This window comes from Mesoplodon densirostris, chromosome 14, assembly GCF_025265405.1.
Source record: "Mesoplodon densirostris isolate mMesDen1 chromosome 14, mMesDen1 primary haplotype, whole genome shotgun sequence".
Classification (NCBI taxonomy): Eukaryota; Metazoa; Chordata; class Mammalia; order Artiodactyla; family Ziphiidae; genus Mesoplodon; species Mesoplodon densirostris.
In genome coordinates, this window is record NC_082674.1 from 16,185,417 (window position 1) to 16,207,990 (window position 22,574).

The 22,574-nt window shown below is 46.9% G+C and overlaps 1 protein-coding gene across 1 annotated transcript in view; it reads right to left on the bottom strand.

Annotated features, from left to right (window-relative positions):
* APOB (apolipoprotein B) overlaps nt 1-22,074 on the bottom strand; it is a 39,281-nt gene extending 17,207 nt beyond the window's left edge. The window contains exons 1-20 of the mRNA XM_060117213.1: nt 22,005-22,074; nt 21,660-21,698; nt 20,504-20,619; nt 19,246-19,391; nt 16,878-17,031; nt 15,871-16,026; nt 15,300-15,424; nt 14,249-14,334; nt 12,522-12,741; nt 11,540-11,767; nt 11,202-11,319; nt 10,964-11,110; nt 10,051-10,262; nt 9,555-9,792; nt 8,812-8,988; nt 7,205-7,396; nt 5,515-5,682; nt 4,850-5,061; nt 2,142-2,324; nt 1,333-1,454 (exon numbers count right to left, since the gene is read on the bottom strand). Of these exons, the coding sequence (XP_059973196.1) occupies nt 1,333-1,454; nt 2,142-2,324; nt 4,850-5,061; nt 5,515-5,682; nt 7,205-7,396; nt 8,812-8,988; nt 9,555-9,792; nt 10,051-10,262; nt 10,964-11,110; nt 11,202-11,319; nt 11,540-11,767; nt 12,522-12,741; nt 14,249-14,334; nt 15,300-15,424; nt 15,871-16,026; nt 16,878-17,031; nt 19,246-19,391; nt 20,504-20,619; nt 21,660-21,698; nt 22,005-22,074 (3,109 nt within the window). The remainder of the gene's footprint in view (nt 1-1,332; nt 1,455-2,141; nt 2,325-4,849; nt 5,062-5,514; nt 5,683-7,204; nt 7,397-8,811; nt 8,989-9,554; nt 9,793-10,050; nt 10,263-10,963; nt 11,111-11,201; nt 11,320-11,539; nt 11,768-12,521; nt 12,742-14,248; nt 14,335-15,299; nt 15,425-15,870; nt 16,027-16,877; nt 17,032-19,245; nt 19,392-20,503; nt 20,620-21,659; nt 21,699-22,004) is intronic.
* Between the last annotated feature and the right edge of the window lie 500 nt (nt 22,075-22,574).

Genomic DNA, 22,574 nt, shown 5'->3' on the forward strand with positions numbered 1-22,574 from the left:
AACAGTGAGAGGCCCGCATACCGCAAAAAACAAACAAACAAACAAACAAACAAACAAACAAAACTAAAAAGAGACTTACCATACGATGTAGCAATCCCGCTCCTGGGCATATACCCAAATTAGACAAAAGCTCTAATTTGAAAAGATACATGAACCCTAATGTTCACAGCAACACTATCTGTAATAGTCAAGACATGGAAGAAATGTTGTGTCCATCAACAGATGAATGGATAAAGAAGATCTGGTATATACATACAACGAAATACCACTCAGCCATAAAAAAGAATGAAACACTGCTATTTGTAGCAACATGGATGGACCTAGAGATTACTGTACTAAGTGAAGTAAGTCAGAGAAAGACAAATATCATATGCTATCGCTTACGTGTGGAATCTAAAAAAAATGATACAAATTAACTTATTTACAAAACAGACTCACAGACATAGAAAACAAACTTATGGTTACTTAAGGTGAAAGGGGGTGGATGGGTAAATTAGAAGTTTGAGATGAACAGATACACAGTACTATATATAAAAGATAAACAAGGATCTACTGTATAGCACAGGAAACTATAGTCAATATCTTGTAATAATCTATAATGGAAAAGAATCTGAAAAAGAATATGTGTATATGTACAACTGAATCACTTTGCTGTACACCTGAAAGTAACACAACATTTTAAATCAAGCATACTTCAATTAAAAAAAATAGTAGCTTCTTACTTCACTCATCGTGAAAACTAACATCCTTACACAGCCTAGAAGACTATCCTTCCCTCACAACCCCCTACCTCTCTGACTTCATCTACCATTTTCCTCCCTGATCTCCCTGCTTCAGCCACACTGGCTTCCTTCCTTTTCCTCAAACACAGTAGCCATGCACCTGCCTCGGGGCCTCCGCACCAGCTCGCCCCTCAGCCTGTAACGCTCTTTCCACATGGCTTATCCCTTTCCCTCCTTCAGGTCTCTTTTTTATGTTCCCTTTACCTGGGAGGGTCTCCCTTATCATTCCAAATGGCACTGGCTTCCCCCAGCCTTCCTCCTTGCTGCCACTCCTGACATTCCCTAGACCCCTTTGTGCTCTATTCTTCTCCCCAGCACTAATCTGACTTTCTGAATATTTACTTGTTTGGTTGTTTACTGTAAACTCCACAAGGATGGGGACTTTATCTCCATTGTTTACTATTCTAGCCTCAGCTCTCAGAACAGGCCTGACACTTATCTGGCACTCAGTAAATATTTGTTAAATACATTAAATTAAATATATTCTGCTTGCGAGTCCTAGACCTGAGACCGAGGGCAGAGATAGAGGGACCCTTTTCTGGGCACTTGCCTTTTGCCTGAGTTACAAACTTCAGCGTGTCCACCAAAGCTTCACCATCTCTCTGGAGCTCGTAGAATGCCCTGGCAGAATATTGCTCTACTTCTCCTGTTGGCTTCAGTTCCAGTTCAAATCTAAAGACGTTACAATGCGTGTGATGCATCATGTTAGAGCTTTCAGGATGAGGAGGTGACAACGTCCCCAAAACAAGTCAGCCTCAATTGCAACAAAAATCTGGTCCTTATTTAACATTGTCTCTTGTCCTTAACTAATGATCCCTTTCAGTCCCTGCGAAAGCCCAAGGCAAGGGCAGATCCCAGGGTGCCTGGGGTTTTTGGACAAGCAGGAGTTGGTTGGTTGTGTCAGCAAAGCTGAGAACAAGGATAAGACTTGTCCTATAACCCTTATTTTATTTTTTGGCTGCACTGTGCCGCATGTGGGATCTTAGTTTCCCCGACCAGGGATCGAACCTGTGCCCCCTGCAGTGGAAGCGTGGAGTCTTAACCGCTGGACCACCAGGGAAGTCCCTTGTTTATTTTTTGAGCAAAGACCTCCCTTAGGGGTCATGACGCCTCACCTTCCAGCACCGCCCCACTCCTACCCACCTATGAAGATGCCCAACCCTAGACTCAAAGGTTAGGTAGGTACCCTTCAGGTGTGTTGGGCAAAGGACAACTGTTCTAAATAACCAAAGGACAGTGCAAATTCCTGAGGCTGGTGACAGGACATCTACAACACACAGCATTTTTTCTTGGCCCTGCTCGGTTGCCATAAGGTAGGAGGTAAGCACATGCTGGGTGGGGACACCGAGCATCTCTGACCTGGTGTCCCCAGTCAGCGGGTAGTAGGAAGAAGAGTCTGTGGAGCTGGCGTTGGAATAAGCGACCGTGGTGCAGTAGTTCAGGCCAATAAAGAAAGGCTTGCAAGTGGACCAGGACTGCCTGTTCTCAACGAGAGGTGGGATCACTTCCGTTTTGGTGGTAGACACCAGATGCAACGTGTTACTGGTGAAGGAAGGAAAAACCTGAGTTACCTTCAAGTCATGGACCGAAATGAACATCACTGATTCTCCCAGCACAAACGCCCCCTTATCCTGCCCTCTGCCACCCCTCGTCCACACCCCCCTCACATTCTCTGATTTACTCAGAAACACAGAATAGTAAGAAGAACACCAACAAAGCTAACAATCACGGCGACTCTTCTGTTTCCCGAAACAACTGGCACTAAGACACTGCGCTAAGTTCTTCACATTTGTTATCTGCAATTTCCACAACGGCGGGCATTAAGAGTCTCCTTTTACAGAGGAAAGAGGCTCAGAGGGGTCAGTAACGATCACTGGGACCTGACCTCAGGGCTGCTCCTTCCTTCCTAAAGTGTGGATGAGAGGTGTCCTGCTTCTCTTTCATCTGAAATCTCTCTCTACTAGCTTCTTTCCACCAGCATTAAACATGCTCAAGTCTCTTCTCCCACTGTGTGTGTACACACACACACATACACACACACACACCTTTCCTTCCCTTCTAGCCCCCTCTTATCTCCCTCACAATCAAGAAATGTGTCTGCCTTTGCAGTCTCCACTTTCTTTCAACACCCACATCTCACTGAACAGGGATCTGACTTTCACCCCCATGGTGCTTCTGGAACTGCTTTCATCAGCAGCTCCTATCAGCTCCAAAGGACATTTTGAGGCTTTGTCTTCCTCGATCTCTTGGAAGCATTCAGTAGAGTTGCTCACTTATGGCCAGGTTAAGACTTTTGAGTCCGAAAGCCCTGAAAAGATGATGGTATCCTCCCCCCAAGTATGTACTTAAAAAATTAGTAAGTGCCAGAAAGTTCAACAATGTCCTGATTTCATCCAAGGATGAAAGGATCTTGGATATATCGTGTTCTTTTCTCAGTATTGTTTCCTCACCTTAGGGGGTGCCCTAAGACCAACGTTTGCTGGTGGGCTGGAACCCTAAGTGCCAGCGTCGGCCTGTCTGTGGGGTCATCCACCCCGTGGCCACTGCTGGGCTTCTGTGCCCCTTTACGGCCTTGGTCGCCCCTCCTCACTCGTTGCTGCTTATCCCTCTCCCCTTCACACGTGTCTGTTCTGCCTCTTTCTGTCCCTAGTCCCTCAGGCCTTACTCTCTACTCATCACTGTTGGACTTCAACAACCGCTATGTGCCAGTGATGCCCAGATCTGTATTTATAGCTCAAACCTTGTCACTGAGCTCAGACCCACTGGTCCGTTGACAGCTGGATGTTCTCGTCGGCTGTCTCACAGGACTTCCAGTGCAGCGTGTTGAAAATAGAATTTGTCACTGTCCCCCACACCAGCTGCTCTTCCTCTTTAGTCCTTATTTCAATGAAGGGCACCCCTGACTCCTCTTGCCTCTTTCTCCGCGCCCCCCACGCCCACCATATTCAGTCAGTCAATCACCAAGTACTTGTGTTTCTACCTCCTAAGGATTTCTGGGGTTGGCTCACTCGTCTGTCAACCTGGCCCTTATGGGGTGTGGCCACTAGCATCTCCCTCCTGTACGTGACTGTAACAGGCTCCTGACTGGTCTCCCTGTTGCCAGTCATGCCTCCTTTCCGCCCATTTCCCGCTCTGGAGTCGGAGTTTTCTAAAGCACCGACCTTATTTTACTTATGCTCCCACTTTAAACCCTTTTGCCTTCAGAAGAGCCCAGTCTCCCTAAGACGGCTCACAAGGCTGACCCTTGCCAGCCTCTCACTTCCTCTCTCACCGTGTTCCCCGTGTACTTGACCTCATGGAATTCCTTGTAGTTCCCAAACCGTATCATTTTTCCTCCAGGCCATTGCATGTGCTTTTCTCTTTGCCTGGGAACACTCATTCCTTTCTCTTTTGTCTGCGTGACCCCCACACAGCCTCCAGGGATCAGCTCAAGTGTGGCTTTCTTCAGGTTTTCGCTAACTGCCACAGGCTCCGTGATACGTAATTTCATGGTCCTCTCCTGCTTCCTCTAACCGAGCCCTCACTTGATAGTCACTGCTTGCCTCACTGTATTTGAATGGACAAATTAATGTGTCCAAAATATGGAAACTAAGGTAAATCAACGTTTGAAGATGTCATTGAAAATGGAGCTCTCAATAGGAGGCTGCATCCCATAATCAGGAGAGCAGGACTTCCATGCTTTACGCACTGAACTAGCCCCTGCAAATCAGTATGTCCTTTGGTGGTTCTCCTGGGAAAAATACCCATTTCCCAAAGATGACTTCTCTATAGCTAGTGCTTCTTCATTCTCAAAACAAACAACAAGAAAACACAACCTAACAGCAACTAATTAATCAGTAGGTCTTAAGTCTCATCTTAGTAAAATGTGAAAAGTCGAGGAAACTGTAATTATATACTGAGTCTAGGCCAGGTTAAAAATAGGTAATCCAGTACCTTCTCTCTCTCCAGCACACCCCCCAGATCCACTGGGGCCTGAACTATCTCAATCAGCTGTCTAGCCTGGCCAAAGCCTGTAGTCATAATTCCTTCTTTCAAACTGGCTCATCAGATCTAACTGAAAGAATTACCTGCCACTGAACAGCCTGACTGGCCTCTTAGGAGAAGGAACGATGAACTCCAGCTGCCCAGCTTTCAGGGCTACTCTCGCCTCCAGGCCTGTCTCATGGAAGAAGTTGGTGTTCATCTGGACCCCACTCCTAGCAAAGTCCGGAATGATGATGCCCATACTTGTCACAAACTCCACAGACACAGACGGCTTTGTCACCAGTTCTGCCTGTATCTGTAAGTCACAAAACAACCTATTCAGCTTTGTTAAATAACCTCAGTCCCCTGCAGTCAGATCAACCATCCTTCCCACCCCTGGGCAAATATCTCTGGATGGCTCACACCAGAGAAAACATTACTGAGATTCATTTGTAGGAGGAAAAGCCAAGTTCTTAGTCTTCCAGGGCCAGACTGATACCCAGGACTAGGAAGTGCCCAAGTTAACTTGAAGCATAACAAGACACAAGGACGACAGAAACAGCTGAGTTCTCGTGCTACTGCTGTGCCCGAGCAGAACTAGCAAGGTGGTGCATCCTAGTGGAAGCCTAACGTTTTCATAAAAGTTAATGAGGTGATTCCAATAGTGATGCACTTCGTCTTGAACTGGAAACATTTTTTAAATTGCACAAGACACCCACCCTGGAGGAAAAGAACAACCTCAGGAAGGAAAAAGTGGACAGAGTCTTACACTGGCTACTTCCAGTTTCACTCCAGCCTTGATTCCAGGAGTGATGACTCCAGAGGAGGACACCTGCAGTTGTAATCCAAGTCCAGTGGGGAGTTCAAAGGCATTGTCCATGAAGATGTAGTGAAGAAACAAGTCACCCTTTGAACCTTTCCTTACGAGCTCTTTAATCTGTAGATCCGACGGGGGAGATGAAAAGTATGCCTCATCAAAGTGGGCTTTGTGAAATGCGACCCCCGCCATTAGACAATGGTTATTCTTCTTTATCCAGAAAGGAAGGGATCAGCATATTTTAATTAGCTGAATAGTTTAATAAGTAAAGATGAATGATTATTGATTTCAACAAATTGGGATACAAAAAATTGCCCTGTGTAAATATCATGTTGTTTTCAACTGGTGATTTAGAAGGCATTTCAGAATATTTCTGGGCCTCTGAGATTTAAGAACTTTAACTATCACTGCATAGCACGGCTTAATTCTGATTTTCTGGAGTCTAAATGTAAATGAGGGTTTACTTGGAGCACAATATATTATGGTAAAACCAATTTTTAAAAATTGATGAGCTGGGACTTCCCTGGTGGTCCAGTGGCTAAGACTCTGCGCTCCCGATGCAGGGGGCCTGGGTTCGATCCCTGGTCAGGGAACTAGATCCACATGCTGCAATAAAGAGTGTGCATGCTGCAACTAAAAGATCCTGCACGCCTCAATGAAGATCCTGCAGGCCACAACTAAGACCCAGCACAGCCAAATAATTAATTAATTAAAAAAATAATTTAAAAAATAATAAAAAAACAAAACTGATGAGCTATTTAGATGATGTACATATAAGTATGCATTGTTCTTTATTCTTTATAACACATCTGCAAAATAACTTGAGATCTCTTTTATTAAAGCCACATTATTATTCATTATATCCTAGGGAGTATACTTGGATATTTTCTCCCTTTTTAATAAATTAATAATTATAAAAAACTATAGGGACTTCCCTGGTGGTCCAGTGGTAGAGAATCTGCCTTACAATGCAGGGGACGTGGGTTCAATCCCTGGTCAAGGAACTAAGATCCCATATGCTGTGGGGCAACTAAGCCCGCGCACCGCAACTACTGAGCTCACGCCCCTCAACTAGAGAGCCTGCATGCCACAAACTACAGAGCCCGTGAGCTCTGGGACCCACATGCCACAACTACAGAGCCCATGTGCTCTGGAGCCTACACGCCACAACTAGAGAGAAGCCCACGTGCCACAATGAAGAGAGAAGCCCGCGCGCCACAACGAAGAGCCGACGCAGCCAAAAATTTTAAAAAAAATCTTTAAAAGAAAAAAACCTATAGTTAATATTTAGATAGTGGATTACAGTTTTCCACATATGTTGTTTCATAATCAGTGCATCATTTCAATATTAAAAGGAACCTGTAGCATAGGTAGAGGGAGACACACTTAACATTGCTTTCCAGATGAACAAATGAACGCTGTTAAAAGATACATCTAACATGATGAATAGCTTAATTTCTAAATGTTATCAATTCCTTAGGATCCAAGAATCTTCTTCACTGAAATTCAAGACAAACCTGCCTCTCTGAAGGAAGTAAGCACTTTCTCTGGTTTGTGTGGCTGGGATCTTAAGGGAGCCTGGGAGATCTAAAAGGAGCCCAGGCTAATCCCGTCACCCTATGACGGGGCCTGGCCCACTTACCATCTGAGGGACCCCCTGCAGGGTACGGACACCGCTCAGCAGCAGCCTCCCCAGCAGCTGGAGGTCCTGGAGCTTGACAAAGCCAAGCTCTTCGCCCAAGATGTGGAGGTAGGCTCTGGCTTCTGGGAAGTCTTTGGATTTCAAATCTTTGATCAGCTTCTCAGCGTTGAGCATAATTCCGTTGACCATGTCCTGGGATTTTAACAACAAAATGTCTAGTGAGGTGCGAGCGTTGTCAAACACACACCCATAGATTTAGATGTGGGACCTACCTGCTGCAGCCGTGATGGGCCTAAACACAAATGCTCAAGGCGGGGGCACAGGGCAGACACTGAAGTCAGGCCCCCACCTTTTATCAAAAGGTAGATAGCTCCTCCAGACTGAGACGAAGAACGCTCAGGGACAGCGGCGCTTCCACTCTGTTCTTAACTTGAATGATGTAGGCATAGTAAGGGCGATCTCTGCTCTCCAGGACGCCAGGATCCCAACGGCTCCCCAAGATTAGAAGACCCTCTGTCTGCCAAGCCCTCCCCTGCTTACTCCCTCTCTCCTTTGATGAGGCAAAAACACTAGGGGTTTCTTGGGAAAGCATAGCTGCTATATACATTGGCCAAAAGCTTGAAAAACACCTGGTCTAGGTATGTTCTTATCTAGGTAAGTTCTTAGAGATAAGGATTCCATAGACTGATGCTTAGGCATTGAGGAAGAAAAGAGTGATTGATTGAAAGGCTCCAAACAGATCAAAGACCCTCAGCCTCAAGTGGAGGTAAGTAAATTAGAAGACAGAGGTGGGACCATTTGCAAGCATGGAGGAGTAAATTATGGCCCTGCTTCTCAAATTGAAATGTGCACACCAGTTCCTTGGGGGTTTCGTTATAATGCAGGTTCTGATTCAGCAGAGCCCAGTAGGGACCTGAGAACCTGCATTTCTAACAAGCTCTGATGTGATGCCAGTGATGACCACACTTTGGGTAGCAAAAAGCTAAAGCATAAGAAGCTCCAGATCATACAATCTATTTTCTACTCCTTAAGTGGAGGCTTATGCTAGCTTCAAAGAGGATTTTGCTCCCATAAGCTAGTGCACTGGTGTGGGTGAGAGCCAAAGAAAGTAGCTATTAATAATGAAAATATGAAATTAAAGAGTATAATACTATCTGCTTCTTGAGTAATCAATATAAGAGTCAGGCACTTTGCTTCGCTTTTTACATACTTCAGTTCACTTAGTCTTTAAATAGCCTCGTGAAGGGTATGGATTATTAGCAATCTGGGGATGTGGAAACAGACATAACATCAAGCAACTTGCCCAGGTATGCAGAGCTTGAAGAGAGTGAGGTTAGATTTCAAACCCATGCCCCAGAGTTCACACTATTATGAAGTCTGATTATGTTAGAGAGGCCTCTAATGAGTCTGGATGTGGGTAGACTGAAGCTCCACGAGGCCCACACCTACAGAGGATACTGGCTCTTATCCTCACTGGACTGGTTAATAATAGAATAGTTGTCACTTCAGTTAGATAGTACCTTGGTGACTTCCAGGCTTATTAGACAAGAATGTTTTCGCATTGAAACCCAAAGCTTTCATGGAGAGGATACTTAACAGAAACATACCTGCTCACGTTTATCATCTTTGTTGTAGCCAAAGTGATCCACCAAGACCTTGGAGACATGCTCAGGAACTTGACCATCAACCCAGTACAAAGCCTTGTTGACACTGTCCGGGAAAAATCCTTGCTTCCCAAAAAGAGCTTCCAACGTTGGCTCGAAGCCTTTTCCTTGCAAACCAATCTGAGAAAGAAAATCAGGCAAGAAAATGCCATCATGTTTCTCTGTTGTCTGTCAGCCTTCCATTCCCCTCTTTATGTCCAATTCATTAAACAAGTATTTGGTGACTACTACAGGGCAGGAGCTGAGCTTAGCACTCCACGTGAGTTGTCTTATTTAAATCTCACCAGACTCTTGACAGACAGAACTTATCACGTGCCTGTTTTCCGGAAGAGGCCGCTAAGGTTCAGAGAGCATACGTAGTTAAACCAAAGATTGAGAGTTGGGAGTGGACTTGGGGTGTGAACCAGAGCCGTCTGACTGCACAGCCCATGCTCTCCCTTGGATTTGGGGTCTAAGGGCTTCTCTGAGACATCTGCATTTCCATTCATATAAGGAGTCATGCTTCAGATGATCCCTAGTGGGGAGGCAGAAAGGTGAGGGAGGAGGGAAAGAAGTGATGGTACCACTGCCTGATAATTCTTGTTCCTCTGTAGCTGGCTCACAGCTCCCTTGACTTGACTTTATGTTTACGATGTAGAACAGAATGGCCTAGAAAACATAAGACTCTGCTTCAATCTCACACATACCTCAAAGAGGTCAGCTGGAGCAAATCCAAAGACTGAGAGGGTCATTTTCAGCATGCTTTCTTTAGGAAGGTAATTACTTGGATCAAATATAAGATTCCCTTCAATTTTGCCTGAGACTGGGTCAAGCGATGGAAGAGAAATAGATTTGGAAAGGTGATAGTTCCGGGAAAACTTTTTGAAGTCCATGACAGTTGGAAGTTGAGATTTTTTCAGAGCTTCTTCCACTAACTTTTTCAACCTAGATGAAGAGGAGGGGGATATTGTGAGCCGACACACATCACGTTACTCTTCCACCCCCAAGTAAATATGGATTTCCAATCGCTACCAAACTATTTGGGTTTCATTTGCCCCAAGAGCTTGGCTCAGGTCTGCCACCCTTTCACCCAGATGTTTGTTCCAGAAGAAAGAACAATGTATGAAGGGAAGACAGCGGCTAAATCAGAATCGAGGTTTGGAATTTCAGGCCCCTGTGGCAGAGGGGGACGACTTCACTCACTCCTGGACATACGGCTCTTCTGAGTTTAAGATGTTGGCGATGTGGGAAGCCACAAAGTTCTTCACTTGCTCGTTCTGTTCCCGTGTGAGGACTTGGGTGATTTTGTTAATATCTGACTGGGAAGGGCCACCCATCAGCATGAGATAGGCAGCCAGTCGCTTATCCCCCGGAGAGGTGTCATCGAGGAAAGTCTGAAGTAGGACTTCCCGGACCTGTAGCCAAAAGAGGAGACTGTTATCCCTGTCAGAACACAGAACATGCCTGGCAAACGTGCCTGGTCTTACTATGCACAAGTTGAATTTCTCTCTAAGAATCCTTCAAACGCTGGTACTGAACCTTCTTGCCTGTGTTCCCTCCAGAGCAACCAGCTCAAGGAAGGGTTCTCAGAAGACACCTATCAAATGCATGTTGAATTCAACTGCATTAAAATACACAAGTTATGGCCAAGTTACAACTTGTCGGAGATCTGCCACTAACTGAAGATAAAGTTGTCTTAACATAAATTATCTCAATATGAGGATAAAGGTGGGAAGGGACAGTGAGAATTTGGTGCTAATAAGTAAGTCAGGTTGTCTGCAAAGCTCTGGAGCCACTGCCACTTTCTGGGGCCAGTTTGACTATCCTAGGCTAGGGAAACTGGGGAAAAATCAGACATGTTTTCCCAAGATGGGAACATTGGTCAATCTGGCGGGAGGACAGCATATGGTGAACAGCTCACACTCCGCCTGCTGGAGTAGCATCAAACACTTCTCTCACGTCCACATTACTGCTAGGCAGTCACCAGGTGTGCTGAAAGTTGCAATTAAAAAGCAGTAGAATAAAGTTGCTAGAATGATGAGATTTGGAATCTCATTCCAAATCCTTGTCCGTCTGAATAAACTTTTCACTTTCAGTCCTCTTCTGTGGACTTTACCTCGTCTCTAAGCTCCATTTTCCGCAGGGCCTGGATGGCAGCCTTCTGAATCAGCAGTGATGGCTGTCTGCTTTTGATGCATTTCAGGACTGAAGATGAGAGTTTGGGGGTTAGTTGCTCCATGGTTCTACCAATATTTCCAATGACCTGCATTGAAAAGAAACAAGAGGGAATCAGGGCACAGAAGAAGTGAGGGGTGTACAGGAAAACTGCACATCATACAGAAAACTGAAAATACCCTCAGAATCAAGTAGGTGTGATCTTCGTTCCCAGTGCAGTCATTGCGAATCTGTTCCGACAGGTAATCAGCAATTTCCAGCAGGTCCTGTGTCCCCGTAGGGTTTGTCTTATGATAGCTACAGAATAAGAGGTAGGATTCAGCGAGCATAGCCAGATTTATCTTAAAATATACACTTATATTTGCTGATTTCTTATTTCAAATCATTACTCTCAAAAGGAGCAGTAGAAAACAAAAGAGTAAACATCGTAATTTGAAAGTGAAGGGAGGGTACAAACTTAATACAGAGAAGCGGGGTCTTCCTTAGCTCCTATGAGGAGTGCCAGTGTAAAACTCACTTGTTGATCACGTGACTCACAGCATAAAAGGTGGCCCGGCTCTGCTGCTCCTTTGCCATGTTAAAGACTGTTCGCAGCCTCTCGGCAGAGGGCTTTGGGATCAAGGCCACCAGGTAGGTCACAACATCTATCAGAAGGGGGTTGGCTTTCTCACTTTTCAGCCACTGGAGGATGTGAGTGTAACACTGGGGCTGTCCGCACTGAATCAAGGCTTGTAAAGTGATGGGGCTGAGAAGAAAAGGGCAGAGAAAGTTATAAACATCACATTCTAGGCAGCTAAAATATCCTTGGCCCATGGTGTTCCCTCTGTCAGGAATGCCCTTATTCCCCTTATTCACAATCCAGATCCAACCATCTTCCAAAATCTAACTCAGATCCCTAGAACCAGAAAGCCTTCCCTATAAACATTATCCACCGGAGAAGCACCATGGAGCAAAGTCTGAAGAAGGACCCCCTGGACTCAACATCCAGAAAGGTCTGTCATCCTTTGGTCAGAACACAACATGCCAGGCAAACACTCGTCCAGTCCTCAGTCCCTTCTCTGATCTTCACCGCACTAACAGTGAGTGCGTTGGAGTAAAGAGAAGGCACGGTATTATTTTGTTTGCCTGAGTTCTCTCTCCTGTAGCCTATAGGCTTCCAGAAGGCACAGACTTCTTTTTCTCTCAAACACTCCAGGGTACCCATTATAGAACTAGGAATTAGAAGATACACATCAAAATGTGGGAAATATTTCCCTCCTGTCTTAATACACAAATATATATCTACCTTGGATGCAATGTGTGTATGTGTGTATTGCCCATGGAACTCTAGACACCTTAGCTGATATCTCTCTATCCAGTAAATGTTAACTGACTGACTAATTGATTAACTGGGTTGAAATTTCAATGGTCCCTGAGATTCTCTGTTTGGCCGAGGTCTCAGCCACCTACCACAGGTGTATAATCTATGAAAGATTGAGCTGTGACCATTCAAGAAATACCTGGACACCTCGATCAGCTTTGGCAAGAGGGATGTGACTGCCTCATTGCTGAGGGCTCGCAGCTCAGTCACCAGTTTATGGAAGAGGTTAGCTCTCTGAGCATTCTGCTCGGAGACATGCAGTTTCTGCAGCTCCTGGAGGGTCTTCACGATGGCCTCGGCCTGCTTTGGAGGCGATGTGGACTTGGTGCTCTCAAAGGCAAGACCCACCGCCTCGGCACCTGGAAGGAGGAATGTGTCAGAGGGATTCTGGCTTTACCTCTGCTTCTCACCCTCATCTTTCTACTGGAAACTGGAGATCAAGGAGGGGTCAGCAAAGGGGACAAGAAAAGAAAACTATCCAGTACTGTACTTGATGCCCATTACGTACCTATCTGGCTCTGTGCTAGGGGTCTGACTTCAGTGTTTTCATTGACTCCTCACACTTTCCCTGAGGATAGTATTATTCTTCAATTTAAAGGTAACGGGGGACTTCCCTGGTGGCGCAGTGGTTAAGAATCCACCCGCCAATGCAGGGGACAGGGGTTCGAGCCCTGGTCTGGGAAGATCCCACGTGCCGCGGAGCAACTAAGCCCGTGCGCCACAACTACTGAAGCCCGTGCGCCTAGAGCCCACGAGCCACAACTACTGAGCCCGCGTGCTGCAACTACTGAAGCCCGCGCGCCTAGAGCCCGAGCTCCACAACAAGAGAAGCAGCCACCTCAATGAGAAGCCCGCGCACCGCAACGAAGACCCAATGCAGCCAAAAATAAATAAATAGAATAAATAAACTTATAAAAAATAAAAAAATAAAGATAAGGGAACTGAGACCCAGAAGCGAGCCACTCACCTTGCCCAAGACCTTTCTGGGTGTGAGAGGCAGAGCTGGAACTGAATCCAGGCTTTTGTGACTCTGGTATCGGATAACCTTTCTGCCTAAAAGACCTGGTGAGGAGGCACTGCTGCTGACGTGGCAACAGCTGAAGCTGACTCACTGCTGCTCACCCACCCTTTCTTCCAGTGGGATCTAATGGCAGCTTGTGGGGGAGGGGAAGACGTTTTTGTGTCCCCTCCATTACCCTGCTCTCTCACCTGTGCCAGGGAGGCCAGCGAATCAGCACGGAAATATGGTGCAGTGGAAGGAGTCCACTTAGATTAGAGTAGACCTGGAGGCCTATTTTTCACCACCTCTAGTAGTCTGTGACTGTGAACACATGACTAAGCCTCTCTCTGGGTCCCTTTCCCCTCTGATGGGTATAAAAGCACACGTTGCTACCACCTGACATCACAGGTTGCTGAGAACAACGAGGTAAGACATAGGACAGCTTCACATACAAGACACATGCAGGGCTGGGGTTGGACTAGAGGTCTCTATAGTTCCTTTCAGCTCTAAAGACTGATCCCTGACCCTGAGGGTCTCTCTCACTTGCCCCACCCGGTCCAGGCCCCAGGCCTTATCATGGGGTGTATGACGTTGTCCCATCTACCAAAGGTTGACTTAGGAAACCAGTTTCCTACTTACAAAAACCCAGGTAGCTTTGGGGAACTCCCTTTCCTTTAATCCCATTGCCAGCTGACATTCTGAAGTGAATGTACTTCCTCAGTAGAATGGCCCACGGCCAGAACACTAGAGCCCACGACCTCATCACCAGCAGACATTTCATCGGGCCCAGCAAGGAGCTAAGCCATGGTTGGTACATCATGGGCAGATTTCCCAGCCCTGGCAACCAGGTGCACATAAAGTCTTACCTTCATCAAAGAAGCGGCTGTTGATCTTAGGTGTGTCTTCAAGTTTCAAAGTCTGTGTAACCTGTGCCATCATCCCATACTTATTCCTGGTAACAAAGGAGGCACATCATGTCATCAATGGCCAGCTCCCCAGACCATTCTGTTCTTTTCATGTTGAATGTTTCCCCCACCTCTGCTTCTACCCAAATTCTGCTCACCTTTCAACCCATAGTTATAGCCAACTGTCCTTCACAGGTGTAGAGAACAAACAGATAGATACCAAGGGGGGAGGAGGGGTGGGAGGAATTGGAGATTGGGATTGACATATATACACTATTGATACTATGTATAAAACAGATAACTAACGAGAACCTACTGTATAGCACAGGGAACTCTACTCAGTGCCCTGTGGTGACCTAAATGGAAAGGAAATCCAAAAAAGAGGGGATATATGTGTATGCATAGCTGATTCACTTTGCTGTTCAGCAGAAACTAACACAACACTGTAAAGCAATTATACTCCAATTAAAAAAAAAAGCCAACAGTACCACCTCCTGGTCATGTTGGCTGTCCTTCCACCAGAAGGACACATGTACCTTACACCCTCCACCATTCTGGAGCGCCCAGAGGGAATGGACTAACATTGTGCTTTGAAATTCCTTTGCACCTCCCACAGCACAGTGCCAGGACTATAGCGGCTACTCAATATACATTAGTTGACTGATCAGTTTTCAGAATGGATTTGGATACATAAGTCTCTATGCCAATTCCCAAATCTTCTGCAAAGCCTTTATAACCAGGGCAGGCTGTAATGATCCCCAGTTTTTCCTGATCTATAGCCCTTAAAGTCTGGGTCTCAGATATCTTGTTGGTTCCAAATTATTCTGCACGCCTAAGACTTTCCTACCAAATTGCCTGTTAGCTTGAGACAGGAGGACAGGGATGGGCTCTGCTCTGTACCTCTTCACAACCCCCTCCCAGGCACAGCCTAGCTTGCAAGAGGGCACCTGAGAAGCATTCAGCTCCTACTGGCTCCATAAATAATGAATCAAGGCTGCAGAGGGTGACCTACTTATAGGAGAAAGGCAGGAACAGGTGTTGCTCCTTGCAGATGGCTTCTGACACATGCTTCCTCTTAGAGTCCAGGGTGTACTGGCAGGACTGGCTGCTGCCAATCAGCATTGACAAGGGGCGGGCCTGTGAATGAGATCAGGGGAGAAGCATTTTCATCAGTCCCTGGGGCTTGAACCTGAGTCTTCTGCCATAGGTATTTACCTTCAGGGAAGAAGGTGGGGGAATGGGGGTTCTGTACCCCTAGATAAATTCAGTTAGAGAAGAGAGCTTGGTGCTTGACATTTTGACAAGGGGATGCAACAACTCGGCAGATCCAAAGCTGAGTCAAGCTATAGACTCGTCTTATTCTACCACAGTGGACCTATGATCCTGCACAAAGTATATATAACCTGGTATCCTACACACGCCTGTCCATCCCACCAAACAAACACTTCACAGCTGCTACTGCTCCTTATGTTTTCTTTGCCTAGAAGTTTTTCTCTGAGATCCCTTATAGCTCTAACATTCCATCATTTTAAGAATAAAGAGGCTGCTGCCAGTGTGAATAGCAATGCTGATGTGCAACTTACCATGCCTTTGATCAAAGCAAGGGGGCTAACTCCCGTGCTAATGGGCTGGAAGTGATCACAGTTCTCCAGGTTTCTTTCAATGGATATTTCTGTTGCCACATTTCCCTTCCTTGTTTTAACGGTAACGTCACTGGAGCAGTTTCCATACACGGTGTCCTATGGGAGCAAAAGATACAATTGGTGTATTCAACATGGGGAAACATCTTTAGGTTCTTGGGGTGGGGCTGGGAAAGGAGCCAGGGAGAAAAGGCGGATGCAACGTGGCTTTGGGAGAAAGCTTCATCCTCTGACAGAGTGTGGGCATTGCTGGTTCCAAGGGCGGCCAGAGCTGGAGTGAGAAAACCACTTACAGGTGATCCTGGTTCTGAGGCATACCTGCCTGCCCTCCTAGGACCTGGCCAACGCTGGTTTTATATTCTGTGCTCGCAGGGCATTTTCTCTACTGTTCATTTTTGGCTCGTATTCCAATCTGCCTTGTGTTATATGTGTCTTGGTTCTCACCCCAGGTCCTGAGAACTCCCCGAGGAGAGGCCTCTGCAGGAGGCAGCAGTGAGTTCTCCGAGAGTAGCGCAGTATGGAACTCAGAACATAGTAAGGGCTCAAAAGTGTTCGTGGGACTGAAGTAAATTGAATTCTCTCTCCGATCAAAACCTGAAATTCTTAAAAGAGGCTGGCAAGTAGATTCAATTATTTTCTGTGTTTAAAACACACAGAGGCTATACCTTGTGGAAACAGAACAAAATCAAACAAAGGAGTAGGGTGGTTGGGACTCCCCAGAAACTGCTATAAAATTAGACACAACCTGCTCAGGCTGTGTGGGCTGAGCCCTCAGTGAGCCCAGAGGCTGGGGCGAGCCCTGGGCACTGTGCTTCACACCAATATCGGGCCTCCCGTGTAACTAGCCATGCAGCTGAGTCAACGATCCACCTGATGTATAAGTGGGACCCGGCTCCAATATGTGAAGATGCGTTCAAAGGGCCACTGTTATCAGCTTTCTAAATTCTCACCAGAAATAACACTTGTTTAGCCTCTTCTGTATCCGGGGGAAGCAGGAGGGCAGAAAGGATGCCCCTCTTGATGTTCAGGATGTGTTTAGGCTCTTCTTTCTCTGGGTAAAGTAAAACTTGCTTCCCTTCAGGAACAGCCAGCCTGAGATCGTACCTGTCCCAGAGAGAGTGTGGTCACTGAGTGTGTCCTTTCTCCACCATGAGCCTGATGGACATAAGCTGGGTGGCTTTGTAGCCTCCTTTTTACTGATTTTCTTTTTACATTTTTTCTTTATACATATCAACATATATACATATTTTTTCAAGAGCATACAAGTATGTGTATGCTTTTGGTATTCTCTCATTTTCCTTTTTTGCTTGGCTCACTCATCCTCTCTCTCTTTTCTACCCACATTGGGTCTCTGCAGCCACACTCCCCTACAGAACAAACTACTGGGCATCCCATTTGTATCTCCACACTCAGACAATCCTGTATAGAAGCGTGGGAGTGAAAACACCTGCATAGAAAGTTTGTCGTTCCTTGTTTTATCCAAATGGGATGGTATTATGCATACTTGTCTTTTTCTTATTTAATTATACTCCATGAAAATCCTTCTGAGTCATTGGTAGTGCTCTAACAGATTCTTTTTAAAAAGTTGTATAACATTCCATTCTATGGTTATATATACTTTATTCATAGTCCCCTGTTGGATGGCATTCACTTTCTCTTCCTGGATTTTTTAGGTTTTTTTTTTGCCACATGAACAACACTGAAATAAACATTTTTATGCATCTATTGTCACACATTACTACTTTTCTTTTCATGGGCTAGAGTCCCAGCATTTGAAATTGCTGTGTCAAATGCTACAAGTATTTTTAATTATAGTAGATATTGACTCATGGCACTCATTCTCAGCAGCAGTGCACGAGGGTACACTTTTCCTCACAGGCTTGTTAGCAACAAGTGCTATAGCTGTTTTCAATTTCTGTAGTCTTATGGGATTAAGGTGATAAATATCTCATTGTTACATTAATTGCATTTCCTGACCACTGGCGAATTGGAGCTTCCTTCCATACGTTCGTTGGACATTCATTCACTCTTTTATATGATCCCAGGCTATGTCTAAAGCCTGGGTCAACTCTGATTTAAGGGACCTTTCTTTGGGAACTTCCTTAGGGGGTTTCACGCGGCCTGGCAGCATCTGCTCTAGTTCCCCACAGCTGTCCGTCCTCTCAGAAAATTCCAGACACTGATGCAGGCTCACAGGAAAGCCTTGAGGTGGCCAAAAGCAGGAGTCCTTTTTTGCAGGAGGGTAAGGACCAAAAAGGAACCATGACTCCCTTCTGTCACTGCACCCCACTCCCTCAGATGCATCTAAGTCTTGGATAAAATAAGAGGTATTGGTAAGAGACAGAAGCATCAAGGCCTATTCTGACTTCCGAGTCTCATGTTTAACAAACTGAAAGAAGGGCACGGGGTGGGGGGAGTTTCCGATGTTACCAAATCAACAAATCCATGACTGTCCATATTTGCACACACTCAGGACACTACAAACTGTGATCTGGAGATGAGGCAGGGATGATCAAAATATCTAACAGGGCTTCCCTGGTGGCGCAGTGGTTGAGAGTCCGCCTGCCAATGCAGGGGCCACGGGTTCATACCCCGGTCTGGGAGGATCCCACATGCCGTGGAGCAGCTGGGCCCGTGAGCCATGGCTGCTGAGCCTGCGCGTCCGGAGCCTGTGCTCCGCAACGGGAGAGGCCACAACAGTGAGAGGCCCGCGTACCGCAAAAAAAAAAAAATAATAATAACAACCAGTACAACGTGAACACTGATCAGTCAGAAGTGATGCCAGTCATAAACAACAGGAATGGCCTGGTCAGTGTGCACTGGCAAAATGCCAGCCCTGGAGGGAGATCAGCTCAGGCCTCAGCTCTCCCTGGACCCCTTGAAGCTGGTGTCCTCCGCTGAGCAGGCCCTGCACTGCCATGTTTGGCCACAGCAAGTCCTGCCGGGACCCTGTCTGAAGACTGCGAGGCGTAGTCTTGTTTCATTCTTTACACGTGAATTCACTTGTTGAAACAAACCATCTCAGCTTTACCGTCTCAAGGAGTTTTAAAACGTGAGATCTTTTAGAACCACATTTAAACGATAATTAGGGGAACTTCAGTAGGGGAGGGTAAATACTGCTTCCCTCTTTTGAATTGTAAAAACTCAGCAATTCCCTGATCCATGGTGAATAGAGAATACCAATACTTATACTCACATACATGCCCAACATAAACACACACATTCATGGCTCAGTGGACACACACACACACGCTCATGCACAACACGTGCAGTGGTACTCAGAGCTCAGAAACGTAAATGCACAGGCCCACGTCTTACTTGGACATGGCGGCAGCAAACTCCTCAGAGTTCTTGGCCTTCTTCAGCAAGGCTCTGCCCTCAGGGTTGAAGCCATACACCTCTTTCAGGGTGCAGTGGCTCGTCTTCAGGATGAAGTTGCAGAGTTGGGGGACCTCCAGCTCAACCTGACAACAGAGGGTAACAGCACATTAAGACTCTCCATCAAGAACACAAGATCCCCCCCTCAGCCCAGGGCTTTCTGGCCTTTTCCATGTCCTAGGGTACCATGCTTCTGAAGTTTTCCCCTATGCATGCAAAGGATGATATCTTTTTATTGGTTCTAAATGTACTCCCTTTAAAGACGTACAACTGGCTAGAAGAAAGGCAGCCTAAGAGTGAGGGTTTGGAAGAAAACCAGGAGCCAGGAGGAGGGCTATCATTGCTTTCAACAGCGAATGTTTCCTTAATGTAAATAGAAAAACCAGAACTCCAAGACCACTGTACCTATCAGGGCCTATTCAGAGCTTTGCATGCAGCTGTAGTTTAAACAGATCCCTAGTTGTTATCCAGCACTGTTTAAAGAACTTTCTGCAGTGCTGGAAGTGTTCTATATTCTCACTATCCAGTATGAGAGCTGCTAGGTATGGGTACCTATTGGGCATGTGAAATGTGGCTAGTGTGACTAAGAATCTGAATTTTTACTTTCATTCAATTTAAATAGCCACACGTGGCTAACGGCTACCTTATCTGACAGCACAGACCCTGGGACCCTAGAAAGAAGAGGGTGGCCCAGCCTGAATTCTCTTTCCCACACGCACCCCAATAGTGGCCCTTAGATCTGTTCTACAGGAACATGGATAGGAGTACAATCAGTCTCAACAATAAGTAAAGTTTTATTTGAGAACAAATGGCACTTCAACTTTTTTCTTTTTTTCCATTTTGCCTTTAGTAGCAGATACTATCTGACTTAGATGATAAAAACCGCACTCCAGAATGCTTTCCTGGGATGCCCACCTCCCTTGACTCACCTGCTGGACATCCCTCAACATATTAAATCTTCTGGTCTGCAATCCTGATAGTCTAGATCACATATTCTAATGACATCTTGGAAGATAATGGGAAAATAAACCTGGTGGGTAAAATATTTTTTCTGTGGCAGACAACTTCTCAGCAAAGTGGCTGACTTTCAAACTGAGGGCCAGTCCAGCACTTGGAGATTACAACAGTCCTGGCACAAGCTGGTTTGCTCAGCCCTGGGCTCCAGGGCCCTCCAGTGGCCCTCCATCTCCCCTCATACCTTGCAGCTGATCTTGGTGGAACTTCTTGAATCAGCAGTCCCGGGGACTCCACTGGAACTCTCAGCCTCATAGTTGTATACATATTTCCTGAGGTGCTTGAATCGCGTTGCATCTTCTGCAATGAGGAGAAATAAGTCAGCTACATAGCAGAAATAACTTGCCTGAGGACAGTCAATCCTGGGCAGAGAGGGATAGTGGCAAAGATAATAAAAAATGGTAATTAAACTCAAATTATTTTTAATTGATTTTGCCTTATACTTAATTTTCCTTTATAGATTTAGCTTCTGCATTATGATTTTGCTGAGGTTAATATTTAAATTAGCTGGTAATCCTTGAATATATAATCTGAGACACAAGGCAGGGAGTGTCAAGTAATGAGGCTCAGAAAGTCTATAGGAAAGACTCCCTGGAAAATTAAGAGTGGATAGCATAAAAGCAAGTATCTCTCATTGCCTTTTCAGCTTGAAAATACCATAATTCTGTGGCTCTTTTTTGATTCTACCAAACATCTGAGGCTAAGTTCACTAAGCGTTAAGGGTATCCGGCTGATTTAAGAAACCCCCAAGAAGGAATTTCCAGAGGTTTCCACAGAGCGTGAGAGGCATTTTCTGAACAATTGGAGAAAAAGAACATTTGGGTCGTGAGCCCAGATGCAGTGATGCCAGACGCCCACGAGATGGCAGTGCTGCTCCATCAGAGGGCAGCCTCCGGCTCTTGTGAGAACACAGGGTACCATTGCAAGGCCAGCTCCTTTGACCCCTAGGGGTCAGGTAAATACAAAGGGGTGGGCATCTGGATTTCTGCACAAAGGTTAAAGTCAGCATTTCCTCACCTTCCTGCGCTTCAAATTAATGATTAGCCCCTGACAAACAGGACAGATGTCTCTTTAAAGTGTCTATGGACCAACAGTTGACGGTCCCTTCCCCACCCTACTCCCAGGCTGAACTTTTAGGACAGATGGGAAGGGTGGGTAGAAGAGAGCGGAGACCCCTTGGAGGGGGTCAGAGGCTCAAGGAACTGGCTTCTTGGGCTCAGAGCAGGGTAGGCCAATCACAGCATCACAGCACTTAAGTGGCCTGAGGTGCAGGGGGATGGGTGGGGGATGGGTGGGGCATGGGGGGGTGCCCTTCCTTGCCCCAGCGGGAAATGCCTTACTTGGACAGCTCGGGCTGACATTTTCCAGCACGGTGTCTCCTGTAAGAAATGGAGAACGACAACTGTGGGTTTTCTCGAAGGGTCCTAGCGTCTGACAGGGACGACAACTGCAGAGGACTTTTAGTGTCTTGGAGGGAAGCAGGTTTTGAAGAACCCAATCCCCAGCCCCTCCCACTACCTGAGTCTGGAGGAGCCACCCAGCTGGTCCTGTGCCCCTGTTCCCCGACCCTGTGGCCGTCCTCGCTCTGACCCAGGCCCAAGCTGCCCCAGCCCCCGCCCGTGCCCTGGCTTCCGCCCCCCACCCCCGGCCTGGCACCCCAGCGGCCGGGGGGGGGCCTCACTCACTGGCCCGGGCGCTGGCGGCGAGCAGCAGCAGCAGCAGCAGCGGCAGCAGCTCAGGCCTCGGGGGGCCCATGGCCGACCTGAGCGGCGGCTCCCTCCCGCCCGCTGGCTGGGCCTGGCCTCCTCGCTGCTCGCTGGCTCCTTGGGGACCGGCGCCCACAGGCAGCAGCTCCGCGCCCGCACCCGCTCCGCACTCGCACCCGCCGTGGGAATGCGGGGCCGGCGCCCGGGCCTGATTTATACGAGGCCGCCCGCGCAGGGCTGCAGGTGAAAGAGGGCCGGGCAAATTGCAAAAGGTCCAAAGGGCAGCGTCCCGGGCCTGTTTGCTTTTCCGCCCCAGGCCCAGCGCTGAGCCCCGAGGAGGGGCAGGCGAGGGGGCTCAGCCTGGACTCAGCCAGGGCCACTGGGGCCTTGCCTGTCGCCTGTCCTGTCCCCGGGGTCTCAGGGCCCCGGGCCAGTGGGCTCAGCACCCGAAGCGCCTGCCCTGAGCTAGGGGTGCCTCCGGGAGATGACCAAGCACAGGAGCCCATCTCGACCCTGCTCCCCGAGCTGTATAACCACTGGGGAGCCAGT